The sequence below is a fragment of the Periplaneta americana genome, chromosome 8, assembly GCF_040183065.1.
Source record: "Periplaneta americana isolate PAMFEO1 chromosome 8, P.americana_PAMFEO1_priV1, whole genome shotgun sequence".
Taxonomy (NCBI): domain Eukaryota; kingdom Metazoa; phylum Arthropoda; class Insecta; order Blattodea; family Blattidae; genus Periplaneta; species Periplaneta americana.
Window position 1 is genome coordinate 59,666,564 of NC_091124.1, and position 12,917 is coordinate 59,679,480.

Genomic DNA, 12,917 nt, shown 5'->3' on the forward strand with positions numbered 1-12,917 from the left:
GTCCAACGTGCAGAAAGTCCAATAGAAAAATGGCCACAACTAAAAAGACCAACCAAATAAGCCCACAGGATACAATTTTTAATATACAGAAATGTACACAAGTCAAGAGTTTCAATTTTGACCTATAGAAATGTCCATAATTAGCAAAGTTTAATATATAGAAATGCTCACAAGTTAAAGTGTCCAGTATATGGTATACACAGAGGCCATTATTTAAGAGGTTTGTTCTTGTAGTCTATAGGTTTGTTTATGCAACAGTTTCCAGCAGTTTAAAACCGTCATGAGCATGCGCACAACGATTTTGCGATGTATAAAGTCGATGTGCGCGTGATCATGCCGGTTGGATACTGCTGCGAAAACAAACCTAGTATGTTTGGGGCATTGTTGTGAATGATGACTGAGTTGTATTTCCAGAGAAATTAAAATTTTAGGAGTAAGTTTTTTTTTTTTTTTTTTTTCATAATGGCTAATGAAATTTATCCTCCGATGAGAACTAAAATTTAGTCAGTAATATCTTCACGTATCATTTTCACTCAACAGCAAAAATGGCAACAAACTATATTGAAAGTGGAAAAAAAAATTAAAAACTAAAATAAGTTATAGAATATTGTAAATTTCTCTTACAAAAGGAGTGAAAATAGAGGGAAATTAGAGCGGAAAATAGAGGAAAATTAGTCAGGGAAATTAGAGCGGAAAATAATTTTCCTTTTATCCTTATATTTTACTTCTGGACATCAGCGAGGCTTGAAACTCGACCGCTGAAATAGAACAGAAGACAGATGTTCATCCTACGTGAAACTTAGAGGTAAATGAGTATTTCATTGTTACATTTTTTATTTCATTAAATTTTTAATTTACATTTAATAAACTGTTCTGGACATCCACATACCGTACATTTAATAACTGCGGACGTTTTTGATAATTTAGCCATTTAATTGTTATAAACATTTCTGATACCGGACATTTAATATCAGTGGACATTTTTGATGAAGGACATTAGCGATAGTGGACAATTTTTCAATGGACATTTCGCGGTGGACTAAATGACTGATAATCAAAATTAGTGTTCATAACTATATAAAGAATTTTTCTATATTATTGTAACACAACAGAGAAAATATATTAGACACAGTAATTTTGAAAGTAACTATTAGTTCATATATTCTGTGATTATTGAACAAAATCAATCTTATGATAAGCAAATCCGTTAATCAATAGTAAGAGAATAAAATGTAAGTCGGAAATACATTTCAAAGCCTGCATGTCAAAAATGAACAAATAATAATACAACATTTCTCGGTTAATTTTTACACCGATAATATATTTCCTGCAATGATGTAGGCTAATAGATTTTAAGAAACGAACAAATTTAATCGTAATCGAAAGCTAAAATCTGAAATAAAACTGACTTACACCCGACCTTTCCGAAAGCATAAGATTTCTGCAGTACCAGTCTAGTGCAACCCTGAAAAATGAAATCACAGAAAAACTTGACGAGAAGCTCCCTGCATCAGCAGACTGCAGTCATGCGAGGACTCGGCTGTTCTCGTGGTCAGACGTCCCCCCATACCACGGCCTTCTTCATCTTGTCCACGCTGGCCAGGTAGGAAGTATGGGGCTGCCACGATACGGCCGTCACCGCGGACCTGGCAACAGATACCATATTAAATCCTCATAGTGTGCACATACAAACTTGACGAGAAGCTTCACGTATCAGCAGACTGCAGACGAGCGAGCATCCGGATGTTCTCTTGGTCAGACTTCGCCCCACACCACAGCCTTCTTCATCTTGTCCACGCTGGCAAGGTAGGAAGTATGAGGCTGCCACGACACCGCCCTCACCTCAGACCTGACAACAGACACCGTATCTCCATAATGTGCCACATAAAGAGAGTAAGTTCCTTACTAAAAGATAATCCACGCCAACTAGCGGAAATTGTGTTATGAAACGAGGTCAAACACATCAGAAACAATTCAAACTTCAAAAATTAAAAATAATGTTCAATATGGTTGCGATTTTTTTTTTTCCACTTCTCTGTTCTTTTGTGAGTCCTTTTGACATAATATCGTCACCTGAATGCAAGAACTAGGTAACTTGATTTTACATATTTTGTGACATTGCCATGTCTAGTTTTCTTTTACCTATTTGTTACATTGGAAAACAGATGTCGCTGGTATCGTTCGATCAGTTACCTAGTTCTTGCATTACATTTTGTGCGATTTTTGCTATGCTCTAAAATAGGTAACTAAAAAACGCAAATTTCGAGTTACCTAGTTCTTGCATTCACTGACTATATGAAATCGAAGCTGTCGTGTATCCAAATCTACATTAGACAAAGTGTCAAATTTTGCAACTTCACCAGCTGTTTCGTTTCTGAGAATTCTCGTGTGACCTTTAACCCATGTGATGCAAATATGCTTACAAGCAAACATTCTCATGGGGATACTTACTTACTTACTTACTTACTGGCTTTTAAGGAACCCGGAGGTTCAGTGCCGCCCTCACATAAACCCGCCATTGGTCCCTATCCTGAGCAAGATGGGGATAGATAAAAAAATAATGTTTTATCTTCCACCATGTTAATAATGTCAAAACAAGTGCTTACACAAATTTTGGTCTCTCGAGCGCAAATATGAGAGCCTTTCAGAAAGTAAGTTTCTCTGGGATCGTTTACAGAAAGAAAACACAATTTCATTGAAAGATTTATTGGAACAGATACATATATTATTGTAGTATTTTTCAATATATTCTCTACCGGAAACGAGACATTTCTCATACTGTGGGATCAACAGAAAGGTGCAAGCGGCTGCCACACACTGGTTCCGATCCCAGGCGGCAGACATCTACGACACAGGGATACACACGTTGATCCAACTCAATTTGGGTGGGAAATATGTTGAAAAATAGCTCAACAATTGCTGTATCTGTTCCAATAAATATTTCCATGAAATTGTGTTTTCTTTCTTTAAACAGCCACAGAGAAACTTACTTTCTGGGGACCCTTGTAATTGCACTCGAGTGTCCAGAAGGCACTTTTTTACATTATTAACATATTGTTTAGTCAACTGTCCGAAGAAGTTTGAACCTCTTAAGTAACATCAATAAAACATCGGACAGACAGGAAGAACATTTCGAACAAGATATAATGAACATATTAAAGCTATAATCAAACCATACATCACATCAAATTACGGAGAACATATTATCAACAATAATCATGACAACAATAATATAGAAACAGATATGGAAATTCTACACATCACACCAAAAAGTTCACAGTTAAACATCTTAGAACAATACGAAATATACAAACATACAATAACACCCCACAACATATACTTAATACACAATTACAGTTGAATACCACACATTATTCGATATCATGATGCACGGCAACAAACACCACCCCCACCATAGCAGCAATATACCCCCACCCCTACAACTGACGAATGCAAATGACAGAATGCAAGATCAACAAGAACAACAGTAGTTCGTAGGACACTGAAGACGACGCAGCACCGGCGTCGAAACGGGCCGTCTGTCTAACGTACATAACTTTTTTTTAAAATTAGTCGTTAAACAATTTTAAGTTTTTAAACAAAGTGTTAACGTGAACCAGAATCAATGAATACATCACTCATGAGGCAACTAGGCCAGGAGATAATAGAGTACGGTGTTCAGTTCCTTTCCTCCTTATTAACATGGTGAACGAAAAATAATAACTTTTTTATTTGCCTCCATGAGAATGTTTGCTTGCTAGAGCTTTCTATAATAATGTTCTTTATTTTGGTAACTAGAGGATGTATGTTTTGTCGTTAGTCACAATGACAGACGCTTCTTGAGAATATTAACAGGAAAAATATGACTATAATCAACAGTTATACTTCCTGCCCGGGATCTGCAAGCATGAGTGACGTCACGCGGTAGGTAGAAGCAGTACAGATAGTACATTCTCGCGCATGCGCACTCTCTGTTTTACAGACGAAGCTAACGGCCGCTAGGCTTTCAGATTCCAAACGACTAGTATACATATATTATGTTCTTCATAGACTTTACGAAAGCATTTGATAGCATCGATGAGTGCTAATGGATCTGTATGAAAGAATTCGGTTTCCCTAACAAATTAATAACCTTTCTTGTGCAAGGGCAGGGCCCTTAACTTGTTATTCGACCCGACCCTACGAGCAGGCTTACATATGTCGTTAGTGCCGAGAAGAGTAGACCACTTAGTTCGTCAGAGACTATCCAGAGTGCACCACAGGCGGTGAATCACATTACACTGTTAATAAATTATGATGGAGAATTGTTCGGATGCCTCAGGGGAACTGGAGTACATGGATAAAAAACACTTTATTGCCTGGACTAGAGGCTTGTCCAACACAAGTTATAAACTGAAGGTAGAGGGGGATTTGAAACGCCCCCTGGCTTATAAGCCCAACGCTTTAGCACTGAGCCGCCGTGGTGTTTCCTAAATTAATAACATTGATAAACATGTGTATTATGATTTCCATTTACAAAATTGAAACTGATAATGTACAATCGTAGACACAAAAGCTGACCGATCCCCAGTAGCGTGAATATGTTTAAGTCCACCTTCGCGTAGTGCCTGATTCACAAGAACAGAAAAAGGATGTTTATTTTGAACCTAATTTACCTCTTGAATATATCTTTATTATAGATTATTTATAACATCTGAGCTATAAACAGACAGAAAAGGCAACAAACTGAAGCAGTAATTAGGAGAGGGAGAGACCGATTCATTAGCGAAGTGATATCTCCATATTTCTATTACATGTATTCGCGGGGATGTTCTGGCGACTTCGTTAGAATTAGCTTCCTCACACAGGTGTTTCGTCACTTGTCAGCATCGGACAGATTTAGGGCCACCTTGAGCGGGGTTTCGTATAGACTCGATGAAGCATAAAAGCCGGAGTCGGACTAGACCCGTGGGAAAGATACTGCCAAGCTTGGGTTTTCCAAAGAACGGGTATTCTTGTGAGATATACAAACTAATTTGAGGTTATGGGAAATCCAAAGTCTAAATTTAGAGATGACATATTTCGCGCCCAATAAGAAGAGATCTTGGTCCAGCTTATGAGGTCACTTTGGACCAATAGGGAATAGATTTTAGGCCAGTTAGTGACGTAGTTTTTAACCAATAGAATAGTTAGTTCTAGCGTAGGATAGGTTTTTATAAATAAGGGTGACGGGGAGCGGAGATAACGAGTACTATTCCGCCGCGGAGCGGAGATCAAAAAAACAACTTCACATCGTGTCGGCGGCCCTACATACAGGGCACAATAACTACTTCGTTTGGTATCAAGACGACTACTATTCCGCTTCGGAGCGGAGATCATCGAAACAACTTTACTTCGTGTCGGCGGCCCTACATACAGGGCAGAATAACTACTTCGTTTGGTGCCGACAGGACTACTATTTCGCTTCGTGTCATAGTGTACTGGACAGAGTATTGAATTTGTAGTATCGGATAGAGCTTATTCAGAGCCGCCATAGGGTCGATACAAAAGGCGACCAACGATTGAATTATATGTCAGCCGGAAATACATATTCTAGGGTTTACCAAGTGGATACGACAATAAACTTATAGTTTTGAAGTTTACGCTGCCTTTTATTTAAGTAGCCGGCTTGGTATTATTCCCGATATCAACCTACACCACAACCGTACCTCGGCTACCCTGAGTGAATCTCACGCAACATCGAGACGCACCCACCCTCAAATGGCGCCCAACGTGTGGTCAAAATAACCACTCACCCTCAAATGGCGTCCAACGTGGGAACTCAATAACGACACACCACCCACAAATGGCGCCCAACGTGGGGCCTCAATAACGACACACCACCCACAAATGGCGCTTTCCAACGTGGGGCTCGAAGGAAGACAGCTGTTCCAGTGACCGGCCCCGGGTGCGAACACAGCACCAAACAACGAGGAGGACCGGATGGAGCATTTCAGCCCTGCATAGCCGAGGAACGACGCTGGAAGGCGGGAACAGAACCAAGCCATCGCGACATCACGACAACACTAGAGAAGACAACACGGGGACCACCAGAGAAGGCGACTCGGAGAGGCGGTGGCAAGTATGAATTGAAGACGTATAAATGTGTATATATGTATATGATATTTTGGGGGAATAAGTATAAAGCGTATATGTTTCAATTTCTGGTGTGATATTTCGGGTGTATATATATATGTATTTTTTTGTGTGTGATATTTTGGGGGAAAGAGTGAAATAAGTGTATTGCGTAATTTGTTGGAAGTGAGTCGAGTGCAAATACAGGCCTAGTTAGATTATTATTGGGAAAGCAAGCGTCGGATAGATGACAGAGTAGCATATAGATGATACTACGTAGCCATAGGAGTAAGGAAGTTAGGAAAATACGAGAAAGACGAGGAAATAGAAACAAGGGAACCATGGAGCAAAGGAAGGACGAGGAAATTATGGAAATTAGGGAGGAGATCGAGAATAACGCAGGACAAGAAATAGAGGGAGAGCGAACAGTGGAAAAGCAACAGAGTAGAGAAAGTGGCAAAGGGGAAATGACGCTAGAGCAGTTGTGGGAGCAGATGAGACACTTCATGGAAAATAATTCAAGGGAAAGTAGAGAACAAATAAAACAAATGGAAACTAAATTAGAGAATAACTCAAGGGAAAGTAGAGAGCAGATTCTGAGGGAAAGTAGAGAACAAATGAAACAAATGGAAACTAAATTAGAGAATAACTCAAGGGAAAGTAGAGAGCAGATTCTGAGGGAAGGTAGAGAACAAATAAAACAAATGGAAACTAAATTAGAAAATAACTCGAGGGAAAGTAGAGAACAAATAAAGCAAATGGAAAATAAATTAGACAACAATTCAAGGGAAAGTAGAGAACAAATAAAACAAATGGAAAATAGATTGGGGGAAAGTTCGAGAGAGATTAGAGATCATATTGCAAAATTAGCGGAGAGAGGAAACAAGATGGAGGACAAAATAGAGAAGCTAGAGGGGAAATTAGCCGAGAATGGGATCGGAATGGAGAACCAATTGAAGATAGCTATGGATAGGATGTCAGAAAGTATGAAGGATTTAGAAGTTAGAGTTAGAGATAGCGCTACTAGAGAGAATAGCGACCTAAAATCAGCTGTTGAGGAATCGATAGTGGAGAAGGTTCGAGAAATTCAGAATTCGGTGGAAGAGAAAATAGGTGAGATGGATCAGGAAGTGGACGGTCTCAAGCGAGCCATAAAGAATAAAGAAAGGGCGGATAACGAATGTTTGGAAGAATTAAGAAGTAAACTGAACTCAATAAACGACGTACTAAATGGGGGTAGTCCCGCAAATTTAAGCGGACATAGCAGCTCGGACCGTGCAGTTTCTAGACAAGAGGGCACAAGTGAGAGCCCGGCATCAGGTAGCAACATAAATGTAAGACATGTTAACAATAGTGTTGGTGAGGAATGTCAGACCTCACGGGATGATGTGCGTAGTGAGCTGATAAATGTAAACGACAAGGCATATTTAGGCCGTCCCCAGTACCCCACTCACATTTTGAATGAGATTGGTTACCCTATTTTTGATGAGGTTGAATTTTCAAACCCGCATAACTACATAAGTGAGCTAGAAACGTACTTTAGAGTAAGAGGGGTGCCGGATGACTTAAAAATGACTGTCGTACGAAAGAGCCTAAAGAGCCGACCACTCAACTGGGCGCTAGTGGCCCTAGGGGATAATGTCACTTATGAGGAATTCAGAGAAAAATTTTCGGAGAGATACTGGGGACAAAGACAACAACAAAGAATTAGGAAGGAAATTAATCAGAGCAGGTTTGACGCGGGAAGAGGCGTTTCTATGATTGACTATTTTCTTGAAATCGTTAAGAAAGGGAAAAGCCTCAATCCGCCAATACCGGATTCAGAGCTGATCCAAACTGTGATTTCGCAGTATCCCGAGAACATAAGATATAATCTGATCGTAGCGGGGCCCCGAGACTTCGGGGAAACAATAGATTTATTGACTGCGCTGGATGGTTCGGACGCCACGCACTATGAATGTAGTGGACAGGCAGATTATGAACATGGCAAAGGAAAGGGTTCAAGCCCCACCGACCAGAAAGCGGGGAAGGGGGCAAGTACAGCCTTTTCATCCCCAAGGAAAGGAGCCCAAAATCAGAGTAGCTGGGGTTGTGATAGGAGCCCCAACAATGCATATAGTCGATACCATAATGGTCAGAACGGAGGGAATAGTCCCAACAGGGAAAGAAGGATTGACCCGCCCTTTGGGGGCCCTTACAATAATATTAGGAACAACCAGAGCAGCCACAACAGGATGAGAAACGATAGAGGAGGTGTTGGTCCCGTGCGTAGGGTTAACCACATAAGATGGTACACGGGAAGACAAGAAAATGGAAATAATAGGCTTAGAACCCAACCACACTGGCTTAGGAACAGAAATTATAGACAGGGATTCTGGCAGCCTAATTTTAGCAGGGGACCGCAAAATCGAGGTGATTGGAGGAGACAAGAGCAAGAGAGAGGCAGACGAGACGTCCTACAAGAAATGGCCTCACAAGGATGCAATAGGCCCCCTACACCGTGTAACGTGGGACAAAGTAGGAATAGAGATATGAACGGACGTCAGCAAAGTCCGGTCAGGACGAATATGGGCCGGGAGCCTATAAATTGTAGAAATAGAGACGAGGTAGCAGTGGAACCGACTGCGTCACACTCGGGAAACTGCTAGACAGAAGTCTCAAGGGTTCGGAGATTTCTGTAGCTAAGTGCAATAAGTCACTATCAAAAGAATCCACCAACGCGGTAAGCGTAAAGAGACAGAGCGAGATTACTAACCCAGAGTTAGAAAATAATGGGACTTATGTATTGCCTTATATAGATGCTAAAATATTTGGGACAAAGTGTTGTGTGTTGCTGGACTCGGGCTCCACAAATAATGTATGCAGCTTGGAATTTTTTCAAAAGGTTAGGGATTCAGGAATAAAACTGCAAACGTTACCGATATGTTCACTGTACTGTGCGGGCGCCCTAAGCAAGAAGAAGGAAAAGGTAAAATATCAAGTATGGTTCGAGTTAGAGTGCGGAGACGTGAAATTAAATGCTATTTTTCTTGTGATACAAAGGTTGACTACCGACATCATTATTGGAGTAGAAAGCTTCTATGAATGGCACGCGCTATTAGATTTCAGGGAAAACAGACTAGGGGTTACGGCAGGTAACGGCAGTGTCGGCCATGTCCCATTCAGTAGCAATAACGCTCGAGCTGAGTTAGATGAGAGAACCGCGGGAGAGATAGAATTACAGGAAGAGTTATTTTTTGTAGAGCACCTCAAAATTTGTAAGAATGTGATTATAGAGGTTAATCCTTGGGAAGGTAACGAGGTAACTAGGGGAGTGTGTCAAGTAGACTGCGGAGAATGCGAGTTGTGTATCGGCGAATTAGTCCAGGCGAGACAAATAGGACGTAATCTCATTAGCGGTAGGGCCAGATATTGTAATGAGATTTCGCTTGGCGATCTTAGGCAGGTAGTCGCGTCTAACAATAGGAAGACAGATATTTTCGAAATAGTGAGAGATAAAGTTAACCAGGCACACGGCCTGAGTGAGAGTGAAAGAAAACGCTTAATGGATGTTGTAGGTAGCCATTTAAATGTCTTTTCAGACGCGCCGGGTCTGTGTAGAGTGTATACACACAAAATTAAGGTGGTAGGAATGGAGGAATTTCGGCATAAATGTAGACCCATCCCCCTATCTTTACGGGATCAGGCAGACGAAGTCATAAATGATATGTTAAAAGACGGAGTTATAGAGGTATCAGACTCGCCTTACGTAAATGCATTGTGCTGGGTTAGGAAGCCCAACGGAAGCTTAAGAGTAACGATCGATGCCCGACACGTTAACTCGTTTTCAGTTAAAGATAATTTCAGGACGGAGTCAGTGGACACTTTGTTAGGCCGTATCAGTGACTGTTCTATATTCACTAGTTTAGACTTGACCAGTTCGTATTGGCAGATTCCGCTTGACGCGGACTCGAGAAAATTCACAGCGTTCCTACATAACGGGAAAGTTTATCAGTATACCCGATGCCCATTCGGCATCGCGAGTTCTGGATCTGCGCTACTAAGGGCACTTGACATAATTTTTGGTGATTCGACGAAAGGTTTTCTGGCACAGTACATTGACGATTTTCTTATATATGGCAATAATGTGGATAGGCATATTAGGGATATTGATTTTGTACTCACTAAGTTGAGAGAGGCTGGTATGACAGTCAAGCTGGGGAAAACAGCATTTTTTAAAGTTGAGACAGTTTTCCTGGGTTACGTAATTTCGTCTGACGGAATTAGACCGGACCAAGAGAGAATTCAGAGCATTGCGAGGATCCCGCCGCCGCGGAACCGGAAACAGGTTCGTAGATATCTAGGTATCCTACAATACCAGAATCGGTTTCTCGTCAATTATGCTAAGCATGTAGCCCCACTCAGAGCATTGTTGAAGAAGGATACGCCCTTCAGGTGGGGGTCGGCCGAGCAGGAAGCATTCGATCGAACGAAACTGCTTTTTGCCGACTCAATTCTGTTGGAAAGGCCTAACGACAGCCTACCTTTTCAGATTTATACGGATGCGTCTTCATATGGATATGGAGCAATTCTATGTCAGACAGATGAAGATAATAAGCGACATGTGATTGCCACAGCTTCTAGGGGACTGTCGCGTACCGAAAGCAACGCATCAATCACGGAACTAGAGATTTCTGCTGTGTACTTCGCACTACAGAAGTTCCGTCAGTATATCTTTAATAGGCAGATAATCATATTTACTGACCATGTAAGCCTAGCTTTTCTGAGTAGATGCAAATTGACGAACTCTAGAATATCTAGATATGTGCACGAGATTTTGGCTCATGATGTGACGATTAGACATATTCCGGGGGCAGACAATATTTTTGGTGATTGTCTCTCTCGTTTGAATTCCAAATCGGGGCTACCGGAAACTATCACCGCCCCCGCGTACGAAATTGCCGTGATGAAAATTGATTCCACGAGGAATGGAGCTCTGACGGGAAAATTTCGGAGAATTGCAGATTTGCAGCAGGAGGATTCCACGATAAGGGCCTTAATGGACAAAGCTAGAGAAATCTCACAGGTGAAAGACGAAGTGTATGGATTGCGCTCTGGTATCTTGTATAAATTGCATGGTAGGGATATCCAGAAATGGAAGATATACATACCTGCGAGTATGGAGAATGAACTCATAAATAACTTTCACCTATCTATGTGTCACTCTGGGAGTGATAGGATCATTTTAACTATGTCAGAATCATTTTATATTAAGCAACTGTCAAAGAAGGTTAGAAGGGTAATATCTCGTTGCGAGGTATGCCAGAGGGCGAAACCTCTAAATGTAAGGTATGACAATGTTCCACAGGTCATTATCAGGGGTAAAAAGAATGAACTTGTAGCAGTGGACGAACACGGTCCAATGCCCACATCGTCCTTCGGACACAGGTACATATTTGTTACGTACGATATATTCACAAAATTTGTAAAGATTTACCCTTTAAGAAATATCTCTAGTAAATTGTGTGCTGACAAGCTGGTTAGAGATTACATACCGACTTACGGTCCGGTAACAGCGGTGCTCAGTGACAATGTGTCGGTACATAAATCGAAAGTGTTTTGCAAAAGGCTGGAAGATGCGGGCGTGAAAATATACAATTGCTCCGCATACTTTCCCAGCGGTAATCCCTGCGAAAGAGCGCTTAGGGATATATCATTGTACCTCCGTATTCTGTGTCACCGAAACCATAAGGACTGGTTTAGGCAATGTGAGGTGATCGAGAGAGTCATGAACCACTCTATCAATCCAACGACCGGAATAGCTCCGATCAAACTGATGTTAGGGATCGATCCTGATCCCCTGATAAAGAGTTTGCCGCAGGCAATACAGGAGGGTGAGCCTCCTAGTGATGAACTTCTGTGTAAACTAGCTTTCGACCGAATCAGGAAAAAGGCTGAGTATAGACTCGGTAAAGTTAAAAGATATCGCCACAAATGGGAGCCCTCACCCGGCGATTTGGTATTGCTAAGGGGCGTGAAGTTATCTTCCGCCCTTAGAGGACGTTACTCACGCATGGAGCTACTGTACAAGGGGCCCTACGAAATTAAGAGTAAATACGGAGACCATACTTTCGAATTGGTAGAAAGGGGAAAAAGTAAACCTGTTGGTAGGTACCACAAGCAACTCTTGCGGCCTTTCAAACAGGAGAGGCTAGGAGGCAGGAATGAGAAAGAGTAGGATGGTTAGTCTCACGCGTACAGCTAGGTGAACCTGTACAGGGCGGCTGGTACAACCAAGCACGCAGAGTGTGTAATTGATCAATTAATAAATAAATGTAAATATGTGAATGAATGGTATTGTACATATGTAAATGTGGATATAAATTGTACATTGTTGTGCTTATTGTGTGAGAGTTGTGTACATAGAAAGGCTTGTGAAGATATATGTAATATTTATTGTAATTGTTTGTAGTGACATTGTAATCTCACTGTATTGTAAATAATGTGTTACCGGCTGATCGCGCGGGGGAACTATGAGGCTAGTTATAGGCAGAAAGCGGGGACATCTCATAACATTGGAAACTCTTTCGGGAATTTCCAATGGTTACGTAGATGGGCATTTGAAGCAGTAATTAGGAGAGGGAGAGACCGATTCATTAGCGAAGTGATATCTCCATATTTCTATTACATGTATTCGCGGGGATGTTCTGGCGACTTCGTTAGAATTAGCTTCCTCACACAGGTGTTTCGTCACTTGTCAGCATCGGACAGATTTAGGGCCACCTTGAGCGGGGTTTCGTATAGACTCGATGAAGCATAAAAGCCGGAGTCGGACTAGACCCGTG

The 12,917-nt window shown here is 41.4% G+C and overlaps 1 protein-coding gene across 2 annotated transcripts in view; it reads right to left on the minus strand.

Moving 5' to 3' along the window:
- Nucleotides 1-521: 521 nt before the first annotated feature.
- Nucleotides 522-12,917, minus strand: part of LOC138704734 (autophagy-related protein 16-1-like) — a 125,808-nt gene continuing 113,412 nt past the window's right edge. The window contains exon 5 of one of the 2 annotated variants that reach the window (XM_069832902.1): nucleotides 522-1,646. In XM_069832902.1, the coding sequence (XP_069689003.1) occupies nucleotides 1,553-1,646 (94 nt within the window). In that variant the 3' untranslated portion in view covers nucleotides 522-1,552. Of the gene's footprint in view, nucleotides 1,850-12,917 lie in introns of both variants that reach the window. The other variant, XM_069832901.1, reaches the window with a different exon arrangement.